The sequence below is a fragment of the Carassius gibelio genome, chromosome A19, assembly GCF_023724105.1.
Source record: "Carassius gibelio isolate Cgi1373 ecotype wild population from Czech Republic chromosome A19, carGib1.2-hapl.c, whole genome shotgun sequence".
Taxonomy (NCBI): Eukaryota; Metazoa; Chordata; class Actinopteri; order Cypriniformes; family Cyprinidae; genus Carassius; species Carassius gibelio.
The window spans coordinates 20183481-20197480 of NC_068389.1; the positions used below are offsets into that span (position 1 = coordinate 20183481).

General features: G+C 35.0%; 2 protein-coding genes across 3 annotated transcripts in view; one reads left to right on the top strand and one right to left on the bottom strand.

The window, feature by feature from the left end:
- Window positions 1-178: 178 nt before the first annotated feature.
- Window positions 179-9561, bottom strand: LOC127934922 (DNA-binding protein SATB1). Of its 2 annotated transcripts, none has more exons than XM_052532476.1 (11): window positions 9227-9561; window positions 8649-8842; window positions 8383-8559; window positions 7879-8005; window positions 6723-6846; window positions 6157-6268; window positions 4828-5210; window positions 4522-4716; window positions 4195-4350; window positions 2471-2668; window positions 179-2274 (listed from the first exon to the last, which is right to left on the bottom strand). In XM_052532476.1, the coding sequence occupies exons 2-11, from the start codon at window positions 8815-8817 to the stop codon at window positions 1726-1728; spliced, it is 2190 nt and encodes a 729-aa protein (XP_052388436.1). In that variant the 5' UTR covers window positions 8818-8842; window positions 9227-9561; the 3' UTR covers window positions 179-1725. The 2 variants fall into 2 exon arrangements, with proteins under 2 accessions (XP_052388436.1, XP_052388435.1); XM_052532475.1 differs by having other exon boundaries at window positions 179-2286; window positions 9227-9560.
- A 3190-nt stretch (window positions 9562-12751) lies between these two features.
- The window catches only part of LOC127935077 (potassium voltage-gated channel subfamily H member 8-like), a 37211-nt gene continuing 35962 nt past the window's right edge, over window positions 12752-14000 (top strand). The window contains exon 1 of the mRNA XM_052532669.1: window positions 12752-12929. Coding sequence (XP_052388629.1) covers window positions 12854-12929 — 76 coding nt within the window. The 5' untranslated portion in view covers window positions 12752-12853. The remainder of the gene's footprint in view (window positions 12930-14000) is intronic.

The following is a 14000-nucleotide window of genomic DNA, read 5'->3' on the forward strand; positions in this document are numbered from 1 at the left end:
AATCAGAAATAAGTAATCAAATATAAGAGTTGTGGGTGGATTAGAGAGAAATATTTCTTGATATGACCCAAAAGCCATCATTCACCACAAATAAAGAGTGGCACACCACATGTCCCACTTTACCTGCCATTAGATTTTGAAATTGCAGATTGAGCAGAAATTAATCTGATCAAACAGATGTTTTTGTAACACAAACATTTCATTTAATTTTTTCATAATCACATATTGACAGTCAGTACCCCTAAAAGCACCTGTCCTCAGACCATAACTCTTATATAATAAAATATATATTCACTCAAGAAAGCTGCTCATATGTGGAAGAATAAAGAGTTATAAGTATATATATATTCTTTAAAATATTCTTCTAATTTTCAACATTACATGATTTCACTCAACTATTTGTCAACACTGTCAGACCTTTATGAAAATAAAATGTCAGTTGGATTTTCTAGATATTTTCCCTTATTTTAAGTAGACTGTCAATTCTGACTCTATTTAGCAGAGAAATTGTTAACCATCAAAGTTAAACATGTAAAGCTCACTTTCTAGTTTTTCAATAAAATGGCTTTTAATATAATGAACAATAACAAACGTTACAGATTTATTGTAATTCATTAGAGAGACTGATAGTACTGTTCACAGTAATTCAAAGTGCTGTTTCTATTGTGTTTTGTTCTATTGACAATAATACAGTAATGTACTGTTTCTTTCTAACATTTAATACATCGCGGTTTCAGGATCTCTGGCAACAGTTCTTGTAAAAGACAACACTGTCTGGATGAATATGCCACCCTTAACACTGACTGACATTGCCCACCACCTGCAAAGTTTCATTTGAGGGTTTGAGTAGAAAACTAGAAACAAACAATATATAATACTACTATAGAATTGCAAATCATATTCATTTAGGGGTGTAAATATTTGCTATAACAACAATTCAAATTTGCAATTCTTCCTGAAAATGGCGACTTAATTTGGATTGAATACTGTAACAACTCCATTTAATTTCCATTGTCAGACCTGAGCATTTTTACACCCCTAATATTAATAAAAACTTTTTTAGACATAAGAACAGTGATGTTTAATGAATACTTTCCATTGCAATTCCTTTGTGGATTGGAATTGGAATCCTCAATATTCCACTTCCATAGTCCATTCAAAGTATGACGTTTTAATAAAACACCTTGTGCATAAAGGCACAACCGTAAATACGCCACATGAAATTGTAAAGTCACCCGGTTTAATTGCGGTTTCTTTGTTTAAATGGGATTTAATAGACTACTGTTCAAAAATGTGAGGTTGGTAGGATATTCTTAAAATCTTTTTGACGTCGCTTATGCTCACCTAAGCTGCCTTTATTTGAACAAAAACACAATAAAACCAGTTATATAGTGACATTTTTTATATTTTAATATATTAAAATTTTTATTTATTCTTTTGATGGCAAAGCTGAATTTTTACTTTGCTGATTTGCTCAAGGAACATTTATTATTTTCAATGTTGAAAACCGTTGTGCTTCTTAATATTTCAGGGGCATTATTTTTCGGATCCATGACGATGAATAGAACATTCAGAAGAACAGTATTTATTTGAAATAGAAATCAGTTGTCCCGTTATAATTGTCTTTACCATTATATTCTATCACTTTTATGCATCATTGCTAAAGTATTAATTTCATTCAAACAAAATGACCCCAAGCTTTTGAACAGTAGTTTATGTATTTTTTTAGGAGTTTATGAATTGGCAGTAAGCGGGGCTATCATCACGCTCCTCCTTACATGGAAGCTGCTCCTCTTTTTTAATAGTAATGATAAAGCGAGTTTGTGTAGATGCATTCTGCTCTACCGCACCATCTTGTTTCCCTGTCATCATGTTTGCATTTGTCTCCTCATCATTTTCCACTGTACTCCTGCATTCCTCCTCTGCCTCCATGTAATCGTCTTCCCTTTCCTCAATCTCTCCTTCTCCTCTGTTGTCCTGTTCTTCCTGTCGAAGCCAGTTGTGACCACTGAAAAAGCTAAGAACAGCCTCTTTGGCTACTCCCAGTTGAGCAGACAGCGTATGAATGTCCTCTTGATCTGGATGTAGTCCTACTTCCTGAATGAAACTCTGCAGAACTGCATGGGCTTCTGGTGGTAAAGACCTGCCTCCAATATCTGAGCCCATGTGAGAGTCTTTGGGACATCCAGTGATGAGATGCTGCTGGAGGAAGTGTTGATGATGCTGAGGTGGAATTTGGTGTAGTTGTTGGTGCTGTTTTAGAGGCACCATATGCTGTGGCATCACCTTTAGAAAAACAAATCAATAAAGTAAATAACTATTGGATCTAACACATCAAAACATGGTTGATTTAAGGCCCATATTAGCGAAATATATCTACATAATAATTTACAGTCAGTAATCGAATATTCATAATGTACTGAAATTGTTTACTGAAATTCTAATTGTAGAAGTTAGTGTGAGCACTCACTTGTAGTTGTTCAGTCAGTGGTCTTGTGTGTTTTTCAGAGTAGAACGTCTGCCCGGTATTGCTCTCCTGGTCATATATAACATCTCGCTCGGATTGGCTGAGATTTAGGAACTGGCGTATCAGAGACAGATTTTCCCACAGTGTACGATTCTGAGGCGATGGCTCCTCCTTCCAGCGCAGGAGCTCACACAGCCAGCCCTAAAACACAGACACATATACAGCAGGGTTCAAACATCAGAGACCATGTTGAAAATTTGCTTCAAAATCTGATTTAAACCTAGGAATCCTGTTATAGGAACTTCGACCATTTAAAAGTAGAAAAATGTTGTGATGTAAAATGAATAAGAAATGATTAATTTACGCCTTCCATGACATAAATACTGTAATAATTATATTCAATATTTATATGTATGAGATAAATATTTAAATGTCAAGCAATATTTCAAACTCTGCAGTATTTCTAGGTCATTATTCAAATAAGCAAATTTGTGCTATTAACTATGTGCAGGGCTCGTAAAAATGCTAGCTCGACTCCCCGGGGCTAGCATACACCACACAAACATAGAATTGATTCATCTTCTGTGTCTCCTTGTTCTTAAATGGACACATACACACACAATTATTTGAAGATACAGTACCAGTCTAGGAAAGTATTCTCTTAAACGGTTGGTTAAGTGAAGTGAACATGAACAGAAAGAAATTGGATGTGTATCATTATATTAGATCTGTGCATCAATACTTATGTTATTAATGTTAATCAAACAACAAAACACAAGCTTTTTAATGGATTTTTTAAAACTTTTTATTTAATTTATACAGTGAACACTCTGCAGTGTTATAATACATTATGACATTTCTGTGCCAGAACAATAATGTTAGACCTTACTTTATTTGTAGCTTTGTTATATTTTATTTATGTATACTTGGAATTAGTTTTAGTTTGTTTTTTTTTTTTTTTTGACGGTTCATATATAATAATAATATATGACTTTTTGCTGTGGTTTCAAAGTACTTAAAATTTTCTTTAAATATATATTTTTTTTCACTCAATGAAAAAAAAAAAAGTAAAAAAAATTATTTAGTATAATCCGAACCATGAGTTGTGTGATCGCTGCACCCTACAAGATTTGTTATTTGAAAAAAAAGTTTTTCATGCTGATTTGTCCGCAGCGAAGTTCAGCCGATGTCTTTTTTATTCAGGCTAGTCAATTCATTTTGGGTTTCCAAAATCTGAAGCCTCTGCAAAATATATTGAAATAGAAAAGAGTTATTTTAAATTGTAATAATATTTTAAAATATTTCAAAATAGCGGATTTTACTGTATTTTGGATAAAAAAAATAAAATAAAAAATTATGTTAATAATCTGATTTGTAACGGATGAAATTCCAGTTAAAAACATTTCCACTAGTGGTTTAGACTTTTGGACTGTACTATACATATTTTCTCATAAAACTGGGATAAAACCCAATTATTTTCATAATGACTATATTATATGCATTCTAGTTATATACTGCAAATGTCTATTAGTCCTATAATTCCCAGGATTCATATAAACATTTATTATATATTTAATCAAGTATGAAATGTATGAAACTCAAACGCAATGTAAATTGCTTTGGATAAAATGCATAAATGTACTTGTAATGCCTAACTTTTGTTTTTCCATTTAGAGATTTTTTTGTGCAGTCTAGACAAATGTTCTCCTTCAGTGCACGTGACGTACCTGACTCTTTGCTGCAGAGACTTTTGCAAACAAGGCCTGTGACACTTTTGCTCGTCTCATTTCCTGCTGTATTTCATCATAGATGCCATAATTTATTCCAGAATCATCGCATTCCACTTTGACTACAATGTCCTTGGAAAGAGGTGAAAGTTTTGCCTGTAGTGAGAGAGACACTTTTGTAGACATTGACTAATGGTACTTGAATATTTTTATTATTATTACTATGGTTATTACGAGTTTGTCTAAATAAGTTGCACTGTCCATAGAGATTACAGCACAAGTTATTTTGCATCTCAGGTCCATAATAAAATTTGAGTGACAATGAACCTGAATGGGCAGAGGTGAGCTGGTATTGGTGTTGTAGGTAGAGTTGAGGTAACGCTCTCTTTCCTCCAGATAAATGGAGTCTCTCTGGCTCTGCGGGAGTTGCAGGAAGCTCTGCATGGCCCTAAGGTTCACTAAAAGAGACTGAGATGCGCACCGTGGGTCCTCTTCCTTGCGCAAGATCTCTGACAGCAAGCCCTGTTGCAAGTGATATCATGGATAGACACTTTATTATGTGTACAGATAAAAAACATTTAAGAGATATGAACGTAAGACAAGAAATTCTGTTGCTTAAGATGAGCACATTACCTGAGTCCTGTTAATGGCCACTCGTGCAAACACTGCTTGGGAAACCCCCGCCCTCTTCAGCTCCTCACGCACCCAGAGGTAAATTTCAGGTGACACGTCGGCGACAGGTGAGGGACATTGAGGTACTGTGGTTGGGGAAACACTGCATTTGGGAGGAGTCCTTAGTGGCGCAGGATGAGGTCCGTGCGAGTGCGTGTGAGCGTGTGTGAGAAGTTGAGACATGGCGTGCTGCTGTGAGAGGAGCTGAGCCATCACCAGACCTGGCATTCCAGCCTGCATCTGGACAACACCACATGACTCCGCCCCACTGCCTTCCATTGGCTGCTGGTACATGGTGGGCTGGCTGGAGGATGAGGGTTGGTTGCATTGCCTGCTCATTTCACCTGAGGGGAGATCAAATCTTTAGCAGTTCAAAATTCATATTAAATAACTTGAGTCCGTTTAAAATTCACATCCAAAATCTTTTTATTTTTTTAAGTATATGCTGCGTTCACTTTTAAATTAAAATTACAATTTTGTACATACACTGCCATTCAAAGGTTTCTGTAAGATATCATTCGTTTTTTTTTTATTATTATTGTTGAGCAAGGATGCATCAAAATGTTCAAAAGTGACTTCTATATTGTTACAAAAGATTTTCATTGCAAAACAAATTATTTCTATTCATTTAAGAATCCTGAAAAAAATGTAGCACAGTTTCCACAAAACATACACAATAACTATAATGATTTCTAAAGAATGATGTGTAATTGAAGATTGGAGTATTGGTTTTGCCACCACAGGAATAAAATAAATTTTTAAATGTATTAAAATAGACAGAACAGAAACAGAAACAGTTATTTAAATTGTAATAACATTTGAGCTTACAGTTTGGCGTAGCCTTGTTAGTATTAAGTAGTCTTGGTGAGTGTAAAAGATTGGCAAACTTTTGAACAGTAACGTACAGTATTTAATTTTTTTTTATTAAAATAGGTTACTACATTATCATAAATTAACAATGAACAACAATTTTTATAGCATTGCTGACAATTTATAAATATGCTATTATATTGTTAATTCATGTTTGTTCAGAATACATTTAATGTTAACTAATAGAGCTTGAAATATTATAAATGTGTTAGTATATTTAAAAATTTACCTTAATTGATAAATGCGGTAAATGTATTGTTCTTTGTTTGTTTAAGATACCTACTGTATTACCAAATAGTAACAAATTAAACTTTAATGTAAAATGTTAACAAAATACAAAAAGAAAACTACATAAAGAAGGCTATAAATGTGTGTATATATTATCTATTCTTGGACAACATACAGTAGGTTGCTACTCACCCATCATAGATTTGGCCCTCTTGTAGTGTTTGTACCACTCGCCGAACTCCTGACATCTCGCAGCAGAGATGCTGGCATAGTAAGTGCCGTTCACTACTGACGAAATCATGCTCTTTCAAACAAAAATATGTGTGTCAATAAGTCAATGTGTGTTTATGTGCTGGGGGAAATAGGATTTTGCCTCTCATTTTCTTTTCATGTGACTAACAGGAATTCAGTAAATAACAGACAGTGCATACTAAATTAAGACTTGAAGTGGAACTGACTAAATGTGTCCAGAAAGGATGTGCTTCAGGATTTTGTCTCCTTGCTAAATAGATTTAATAGCTGGTTCTCAAACTAGGCATGGATTTTAATAGTAGGGTGTATTCTTCAATGCGGAGAGCACTTCTTAGATCACTATGTTCTTTAACCATGAAATATGAGACAGTTAACCTAATTTTATTCTATAGCTACATGCAATTAAGCTTTGGTTGATAAAAAGTGTTTTTAATTTAGTATACAGGTTAAATAGATGGTCCCTTGCAAAAATAGTTTATTTACAGTGTCTAATTGTGAACATGTACCTGAGATAATGGACACTCTTTAGCCAGTGTGCTCTGATTCATCTCTTTTAGCAGTTCCTTCAGGGCATTTCTGATGGTGGAATGAGTCCACTGCTCAGCAGGCAAGTCCTCTAGTTTAGAAACACTAAGAGAGTGAGAGAACATGCATGAGTCAGTGAGAAAAGCAGAGCATTGCAATAATTAATTACAGTGTAGAACATTAATCACAAATAATTATTATTCCACAAATAGCTATATTATTAAGTGTTTAACCTCAAAACTTTAAAAACTTTTAATAATTTTTTATTAGTTTTATCCCTAAATTACCTGTGAAAGATTCTTAATCATAAATTTACTATTACTTGTGATTAAGATCCGTTTTTGTAACTGATCGGGAGAAATGTCAATTGTCAGATTTTAACTAATCTTTAGGCTAAGTAAGAATGTCAAAATGTATTATGTAGAGCTGAATAAAAAAAAGTAGGCTATGATTTTCCAGCCATTTGAAATTTAAATCTTAATATTTTTCTTAGAAGCTGTAAATATGATGTACACGATTCTTTTGTGTCTGTGTTCATCTTGTGTCCTTGTTTGTAATTTGTGCCTTGTTGTCCGTTTTTTTGTAACTGAAGACCTGAAGCAATATAATTATTCATTCTATTTTAGCTAACTGTTAAGTGAGAATATTATGTTCAAGTCATTATTTGTTCATCGAGATTAATTTTAAAAATGAAAAGATGCGTTTGTAACCGAGGTTAACATGCTGAGCGTTCATAATATTTTTTATTAGGCCGAATGTTGAAGATGTCAGTATGTCTCGTGCATTTATTGTGTTTATAGCTCCGTTTCTGTAACTGTGGAACTGAAAATAAATAAACGGCATAGGTTTGTCATGTCAATCGTAAGTCAACACGTGTGCAAAATTTAAAGAATACAATATTTACATGAATGAATGAATAATACATTTCTTATGTAGGCCTATATACTCCATTGTAACGTAAGATCCTGAGCTGGATGAATTGTTCATTGTAAGTTTGATAAAATGTTTTAAGTTATAACTTTCATATGGAATTAAAACATTTTATCCTGATGCCGGTGTGAATGTACTCACTGATTAACATGCACGCCGAATACGCTTGCTGTGTGAAACTGGTGTAAGTGTGCGTGCAGGTTGTACCTGTGTAGCTTTATTCTTAAGGTGATGACATGGTAAAGATCTTGAAGCATGTCTCCTACTGTTGCGTCAGAGGTGTCTGTCACTGTGGACAGGGACACTGGGTTCCAATGGCCAACTTGAACCTGACCTAAAGCAGAAATTTATATTTATTACAATATATGACTACTATATAATCCTTATATAGTTCCTGACACCATAGTTCCTTTTTTGTTTGGATTTTGGAGTTGTTGTTTTTATATTATTTGACTTTGCTACTTATTTTTCTCTTCTGACAACCTTAATAGCTTCCTGATCTTGACCAAGTTGCCATTCTCTTGTGTCCCATCAGCTTCCTGCACGTCCTTTTCTTATTTTGCTTCAGTGAAAGCTAAAGTGTGATGCATGTAAAATAAGATTTTATGCAGGTTGTGATGGTGAAAAAAATAACAGCAACATTTCCCCCATCTTTCAGGCTTACATGTTCAATTTGAACAGAGGGTGAATTGTTCATTAGTGTGTGTGTACCTGTGGCCAGAGCTGCTGCGGTGTGTGTGTATCCCAGCTCTTGCAGTGCGGCCTCTGTAATCTGGCTGAACAGCAGGTCTGTTTCCAACAGCACAAATTCTGCATGCTCTGACCTCTTCCTCTCTGAGGGCGGGACATCATTGTGCTCCACCATACAGAACACAGGAAGCAGACTGGCTGTATGGGCATACAGGAGAATAAGATCACTCAGACATCTTATGAACAGACGAGGACCTCGATCTGTGTTTATGCCCATCAGTGGATACCTTTCCTCCTGTTAGTGTGTAATGATGTTTGTTTGGAGGTCACAGGAGTGACTCCAGGTACAGGCAGATCTCTTGAATTCTCCATACGGGCCATTTTACATGAAGGGTAAGAGGGTTCACACCTGATAGGTCCCTGGGTGCCACTAGTAGTTGCCAAATGGTCCATCATTGTTTTTAATCTCAGCTCTCACAAACTACAGAAAATTAAAGAGTGAGGAGAGAGAGACATATATAGATATAACATTATAGTATTGCTCAGTTGATTGTGTGTATTTTTTTTTCTCTAATGATGGTTTAAGATAGACAGGCTGTTTGTTTTTGTTTTTTTACTGTTTCTAGACTTTTTAGCTGGTTAGACTGGGACTCCAATTTGCTTTCCGGCTAAACCATCTGAAGACCAGCTTGATCAGGCCAGGAGACCATCATAAACCACCAACGACCAGTAAACCATTTTAGGCTGTCTTAAGATGTTTTTTTGTTCAGCAGTGAAGCGCTGCTACAGGTGCTGCCTGCATATAGGCTATGCTCAACCTATGACACATCATCATCTCGTCTTCCTTTTATGCCATGTCACTTACTTTATTGACCGCAGTGCTGTTTTCCGGTGGTTATAATCCTGCCGAAAGGTTTCCGAACATGCCGACAGAGCGAGCGCGCGTCCCAGGATCGCTCATTAACAACAACACTGGCTCCAGAATCAACGCGAATGTCCGGTGACAAGCGACTCGAGAGCAGGTTTTATTTAATAAAGAAAGGTCTTAACAAACGGAACAACCAAATTAAAAACATTTAAATCAATAAAATAAGGCTAACAGAGAGAAAAACAGCTCGCATAATACAATGCTCGAACACTGATCAGTAATTAAATCTCTACTAGGCGGCCCGACAAAGCATCATCGCTGTGACGTCACCGGGAGCGGACCAATCAGCTTCCAGCGGAAGAGCCTCCTGCCAGAATACAAAGATGTAACAGTACGGCAAGCCATTTTAACGTTTAATAATTGATCTCCCAAGCATTTTCGATATTTCAATATTAAAGACTCTTAATTTCAAATATCTAATGTACAACTTTGACTAGTAGTACATTTTGATTGGCTTATATCGGAAAGAAGAGTGCCCTGTAAGAAGAACACCCAGGAAATGTGTCAAAAATGAGTTTGTTACTTAATAATCTTAATTTATGCAGTTATTAATTAATTAATCTTACTGCACAGATAATAATACCACATCTAAATGAAAATACACCATTACAAATTTAACTTCTGTATTCAAAATCTTCAGAGTTTGTAAGCACTGTAACTGTAATGTTACCAACATTTTTAAAAGTAAATGCACAACATATTTCTTAATATTAGCTACTGCATGTGACATTTTACAGCTAAAATGTTGAAGTTTAGCTGTTTTAACTACTGTGATCATTAAAAATGTAGCAACCTGAATATCACTTCTTAACATCATTTCTAGCAAGTACCTCTCTATCTCCTCTCATGTTCCATACTTGGATCTGCCTGTGGAACCAGCTCATCTTTCTGTCCCTCACCACTGGTGGCATGTTGCTGCATAGCTGTCTGACTCACTTCTTCACTGCTGCTAATATTTAACTGCGAGGCGCTGCAATTCTGTCGTTGTTTATTCAGGTTGAGGTTAGACCAAGAAAGCAACATTGTCAAAGCAACTGAACAACATTATTTAGGAAAACAGTGTGTCAATAATGCAAAATGACAGTACTAATAATATAATAATACTAATAATATCCACCAACATGAAGATTAGTCACACCATAACTTATGCAAATTAGACAGGAGGTATTAGTTATTGATTTTATGAATTTATTTACAAAATAACAATTTAAAATGTTTGAAAATAACTACATCGTATTTTCTTTTCAGTCCTGGGGGTGGGGGTGGGTGGGGGGGTTGTTACTAACACTTAAGACTGGCGTAATGGCGGCTGAAAATTCAGTTTTACCATCACACACAAAAAATAACATTTTAAAATAGAATAAAATAGAAAACATTATTTTAAACTGTAATAAAATGTCACAATATTACATTTAAAAAAAATGAATTAATGCAAACTTGCCGAGCACAAGTGACTCTTTCAAAAACTGAAAAAATGTCATCTGATATGCACTTTTTCATGGGGTGCATTTAACATTTCACTATAATCTTTTATAGTCATAGGTAATAGAGGCTTGCCAACATGTGCTGTGAGTACTGGGTGGCAGGCAATATAATAACTGTTTCAGTTGACAAGAAACTGTTAATCAGCCCCATCAAGTGATCTCTGTGATTAACGCTTGTTTGCACCTGCACACATGATAGTCACTGTATGTGGCAATCATTCTTTTTCCGTGAGCTTAATCATAATAACAGTGCTTCATTTGTGTCTTTATTTGCATGAGATGGCATATTTACAATCAAATAAATGCATTCAATACATTTGATCATAATATAACATGATTAAACCATAATTTTCATCATATTTACAAAAAGCATTCTACAACAGAATGATTTGTTTTTTCACTGCTGTTATAGGCATACATCAGTACACAAGAAACAGAGACAGATACATGATTGGATTATAATATTTGCCAATTTGTCAAGTCAGCTCTCCAGTCACTAATCACATCTCAACAATTACCCTACAGCAGCAAAAGCAATAATGATGGCAATATTATCATAATAATGTAAGAAGATTCTTAACTAATTCTTTCTTATGTCACATTACTGTACAGCAAATTGCTATTTATTTGAATAGTGTTTTCAACACTGCCTCAGCACTTGTGCCAGTTTGAACTGTAGTAGTAGAAGGTGAATCTGTGGTACTGTGACAGTATAAACAGTAGAGGGCGACATAACCTGCTCCTTGTGTAAAATGTTTGATAAAATCGCCGTCTTTATTGACTCATGCAAAGTATGCACACTTCATCTTATTTCTATGGTCTTCTTTTTGTTGTTCTGTTTTGATGGACATTGCAAAAAAAAAAAAAAAAAATTATATATATATATATATATATATATATATATATATATATATATATATATATATATATATATATATATATATATATATATATATATATATAATTTCCCAATTATTAGTTTGAATAGGCACTGCATTGATAATGTCTTTTCTTTTTAACAAACAGGCTAAAAATGTTGTTCTCAAAATACATTAGTAGAGCTACAATGTTTCTCAAATCCATTCCTGGAGGCCTCCCAATCTACACATTTTTGATGTTGCTCTAATCAAACACACCTGATTAAACTCATGCAGGTTTGTAGTATGCTATAACATTCTCAGACATATTACATCAGCAATAGCATTATCTCTCGCCATTTTATATCAACAGTGTGACTTACAACTAAGAACAGTGCATTTAGACCCTAAAAGCTTTCTCTGTTTGCGACCAGCTGAGACCAATTGTGTTACTGTATTAAACGTGAGGTGAAACGGACACACTACATGGTGCTCAACACTGACTGAAATAGGCCATACTGTGCGAATGATTAATTACCTCTATGATAATAATGCAGCAAAGTGGGTAATTTACGTACTAAATTCTCTCACTAAACTGTAACCCTACAATGCCTACTGTATCGTATTTTATACAGTATCATATTTCTAAGGCCTATATAGTAATATAAATAACTTAGAATTACTTGATTTTTAACAACAACAAAATACCTATGTGTGAATAAACATTTATATAAACATTATATTACAAGCCATCAGAATTGCACCTTACCTTTTGGGCACAGAAATATCAGCAATTGCAATCTGGGCCTCTGAAGAAAATTGGGTTTTTGAAAATATATTTTGTGTAATAATAGGCTAATTTGTTTGCTAAACTGTTTAATTTTTTTTCTTACTGATTTTACTTGCTCGCAGGCTTCACAGGTTATATGGCCTACTTTTTTCTGAATTTGTAACTTTTTTGTCATTTCTTTTTTCGCTTTAAAAAAATAGACTATACATTGACTATACGCTATTTACCTGACGCGCACCTGCGTGTGTCACTCCCAGTGCCACGGGCGCGCGCATCCCCATCCAGCCTGCTCTCGCGCTTGTGAGAGAACGGGATTCTCCGTTTCTCAGTTCCCTGAAAGCTCAGTTTCACCGAAGTGCTTCAAACTGTCCCTGCCTTTGTCTCAGACAACGCCGCGTCACTTTGATGGGGAATTCGATATCAAGGCGGGAAAATGCCTGTTATGAAGGGATTGCTCGCGCCTCAGAACACATTTTTGGATACTATAGCGACGCGTTTTGACGGCACACGTGAGTTTATGAGATGGCATTGTTACACTATTGGTATGCAAAGACTATTTTGGGGTTTCTAATGAGACATTTTTTTTTCTGAAGCTAGACAGAAAGTCATTTGCTTGGTCGTCTAAGTAGACACGTTTGTAGAAGCAAGTGGACTATATATTTACTATGGCAACAGATTAAAAGCATAACGATTTATTAAATAATATTAAGTTTAGAAATTACTAAGTCAGAGTGGAATTAGCTTCTTATATGTGAATCATACAAAGTGAGTAAAATCGAAAAAACTAATTGAGGAAAAATATATGAATAAAATCACTATGCTTATGCCTAAATAACAATTTGTGATTTGCTTCTCAATTTTAAAAGTTCTGTTCTGTGTTTGTTTTTCTTTGTAATTTTTTTTTTTAATTTTTCAGCGTTGTGTGCTTCATTGTTTCAGCTCTATGTGAGAAATGTACAATTCATAGTACTCGTTCAAAGTACTTGTTGTCCTATTGTCAATATCACATAAATACTGCAGAGACACTGCAGAGACACTTATAATTTTAAGTTGAGGAGCAAACTCAATCTGTACACACTTAAGATTTTTTTCTGAATTTGGATTTTTTTATTTTTTTTATTTGTTTCACACATTGTATATCCATGCATTTTTTTGTTGTTGTTGAGTTTTGGATTGAAAGCACAATATTGCTTTCTAACTGAGCATCTGCTCACTCAGCACCATGGACAGCGCACAAGGGCAACCCCTTGGTTAGATCAGTCAGAGCACTTGGGCTGCTTTGATGCTTAGATCAGTTGTTCTCAGTCAGTCACAGAACTGCACATTTTGGAGTCTCCCTCATTTGACACACCCTTTCCAGGTCTTGGAGGTGCCCTACTGACAATCTGATGTGTGGAATCAGGTTTGTTAGGTTAAGGAGACCTCCAGAATGTGCAGATCCACTTAGATAGCTGTGCATAATTTGGCTGTCCTGATGTTTTTTTTTTTTTCATATAGAGCTTAAGCAGGGTTGGTAGGGATAACAGTAACAATCAAAGGGCTGTTTAATTGAAGTTCAGACCAATAGCCCAGATCATGCA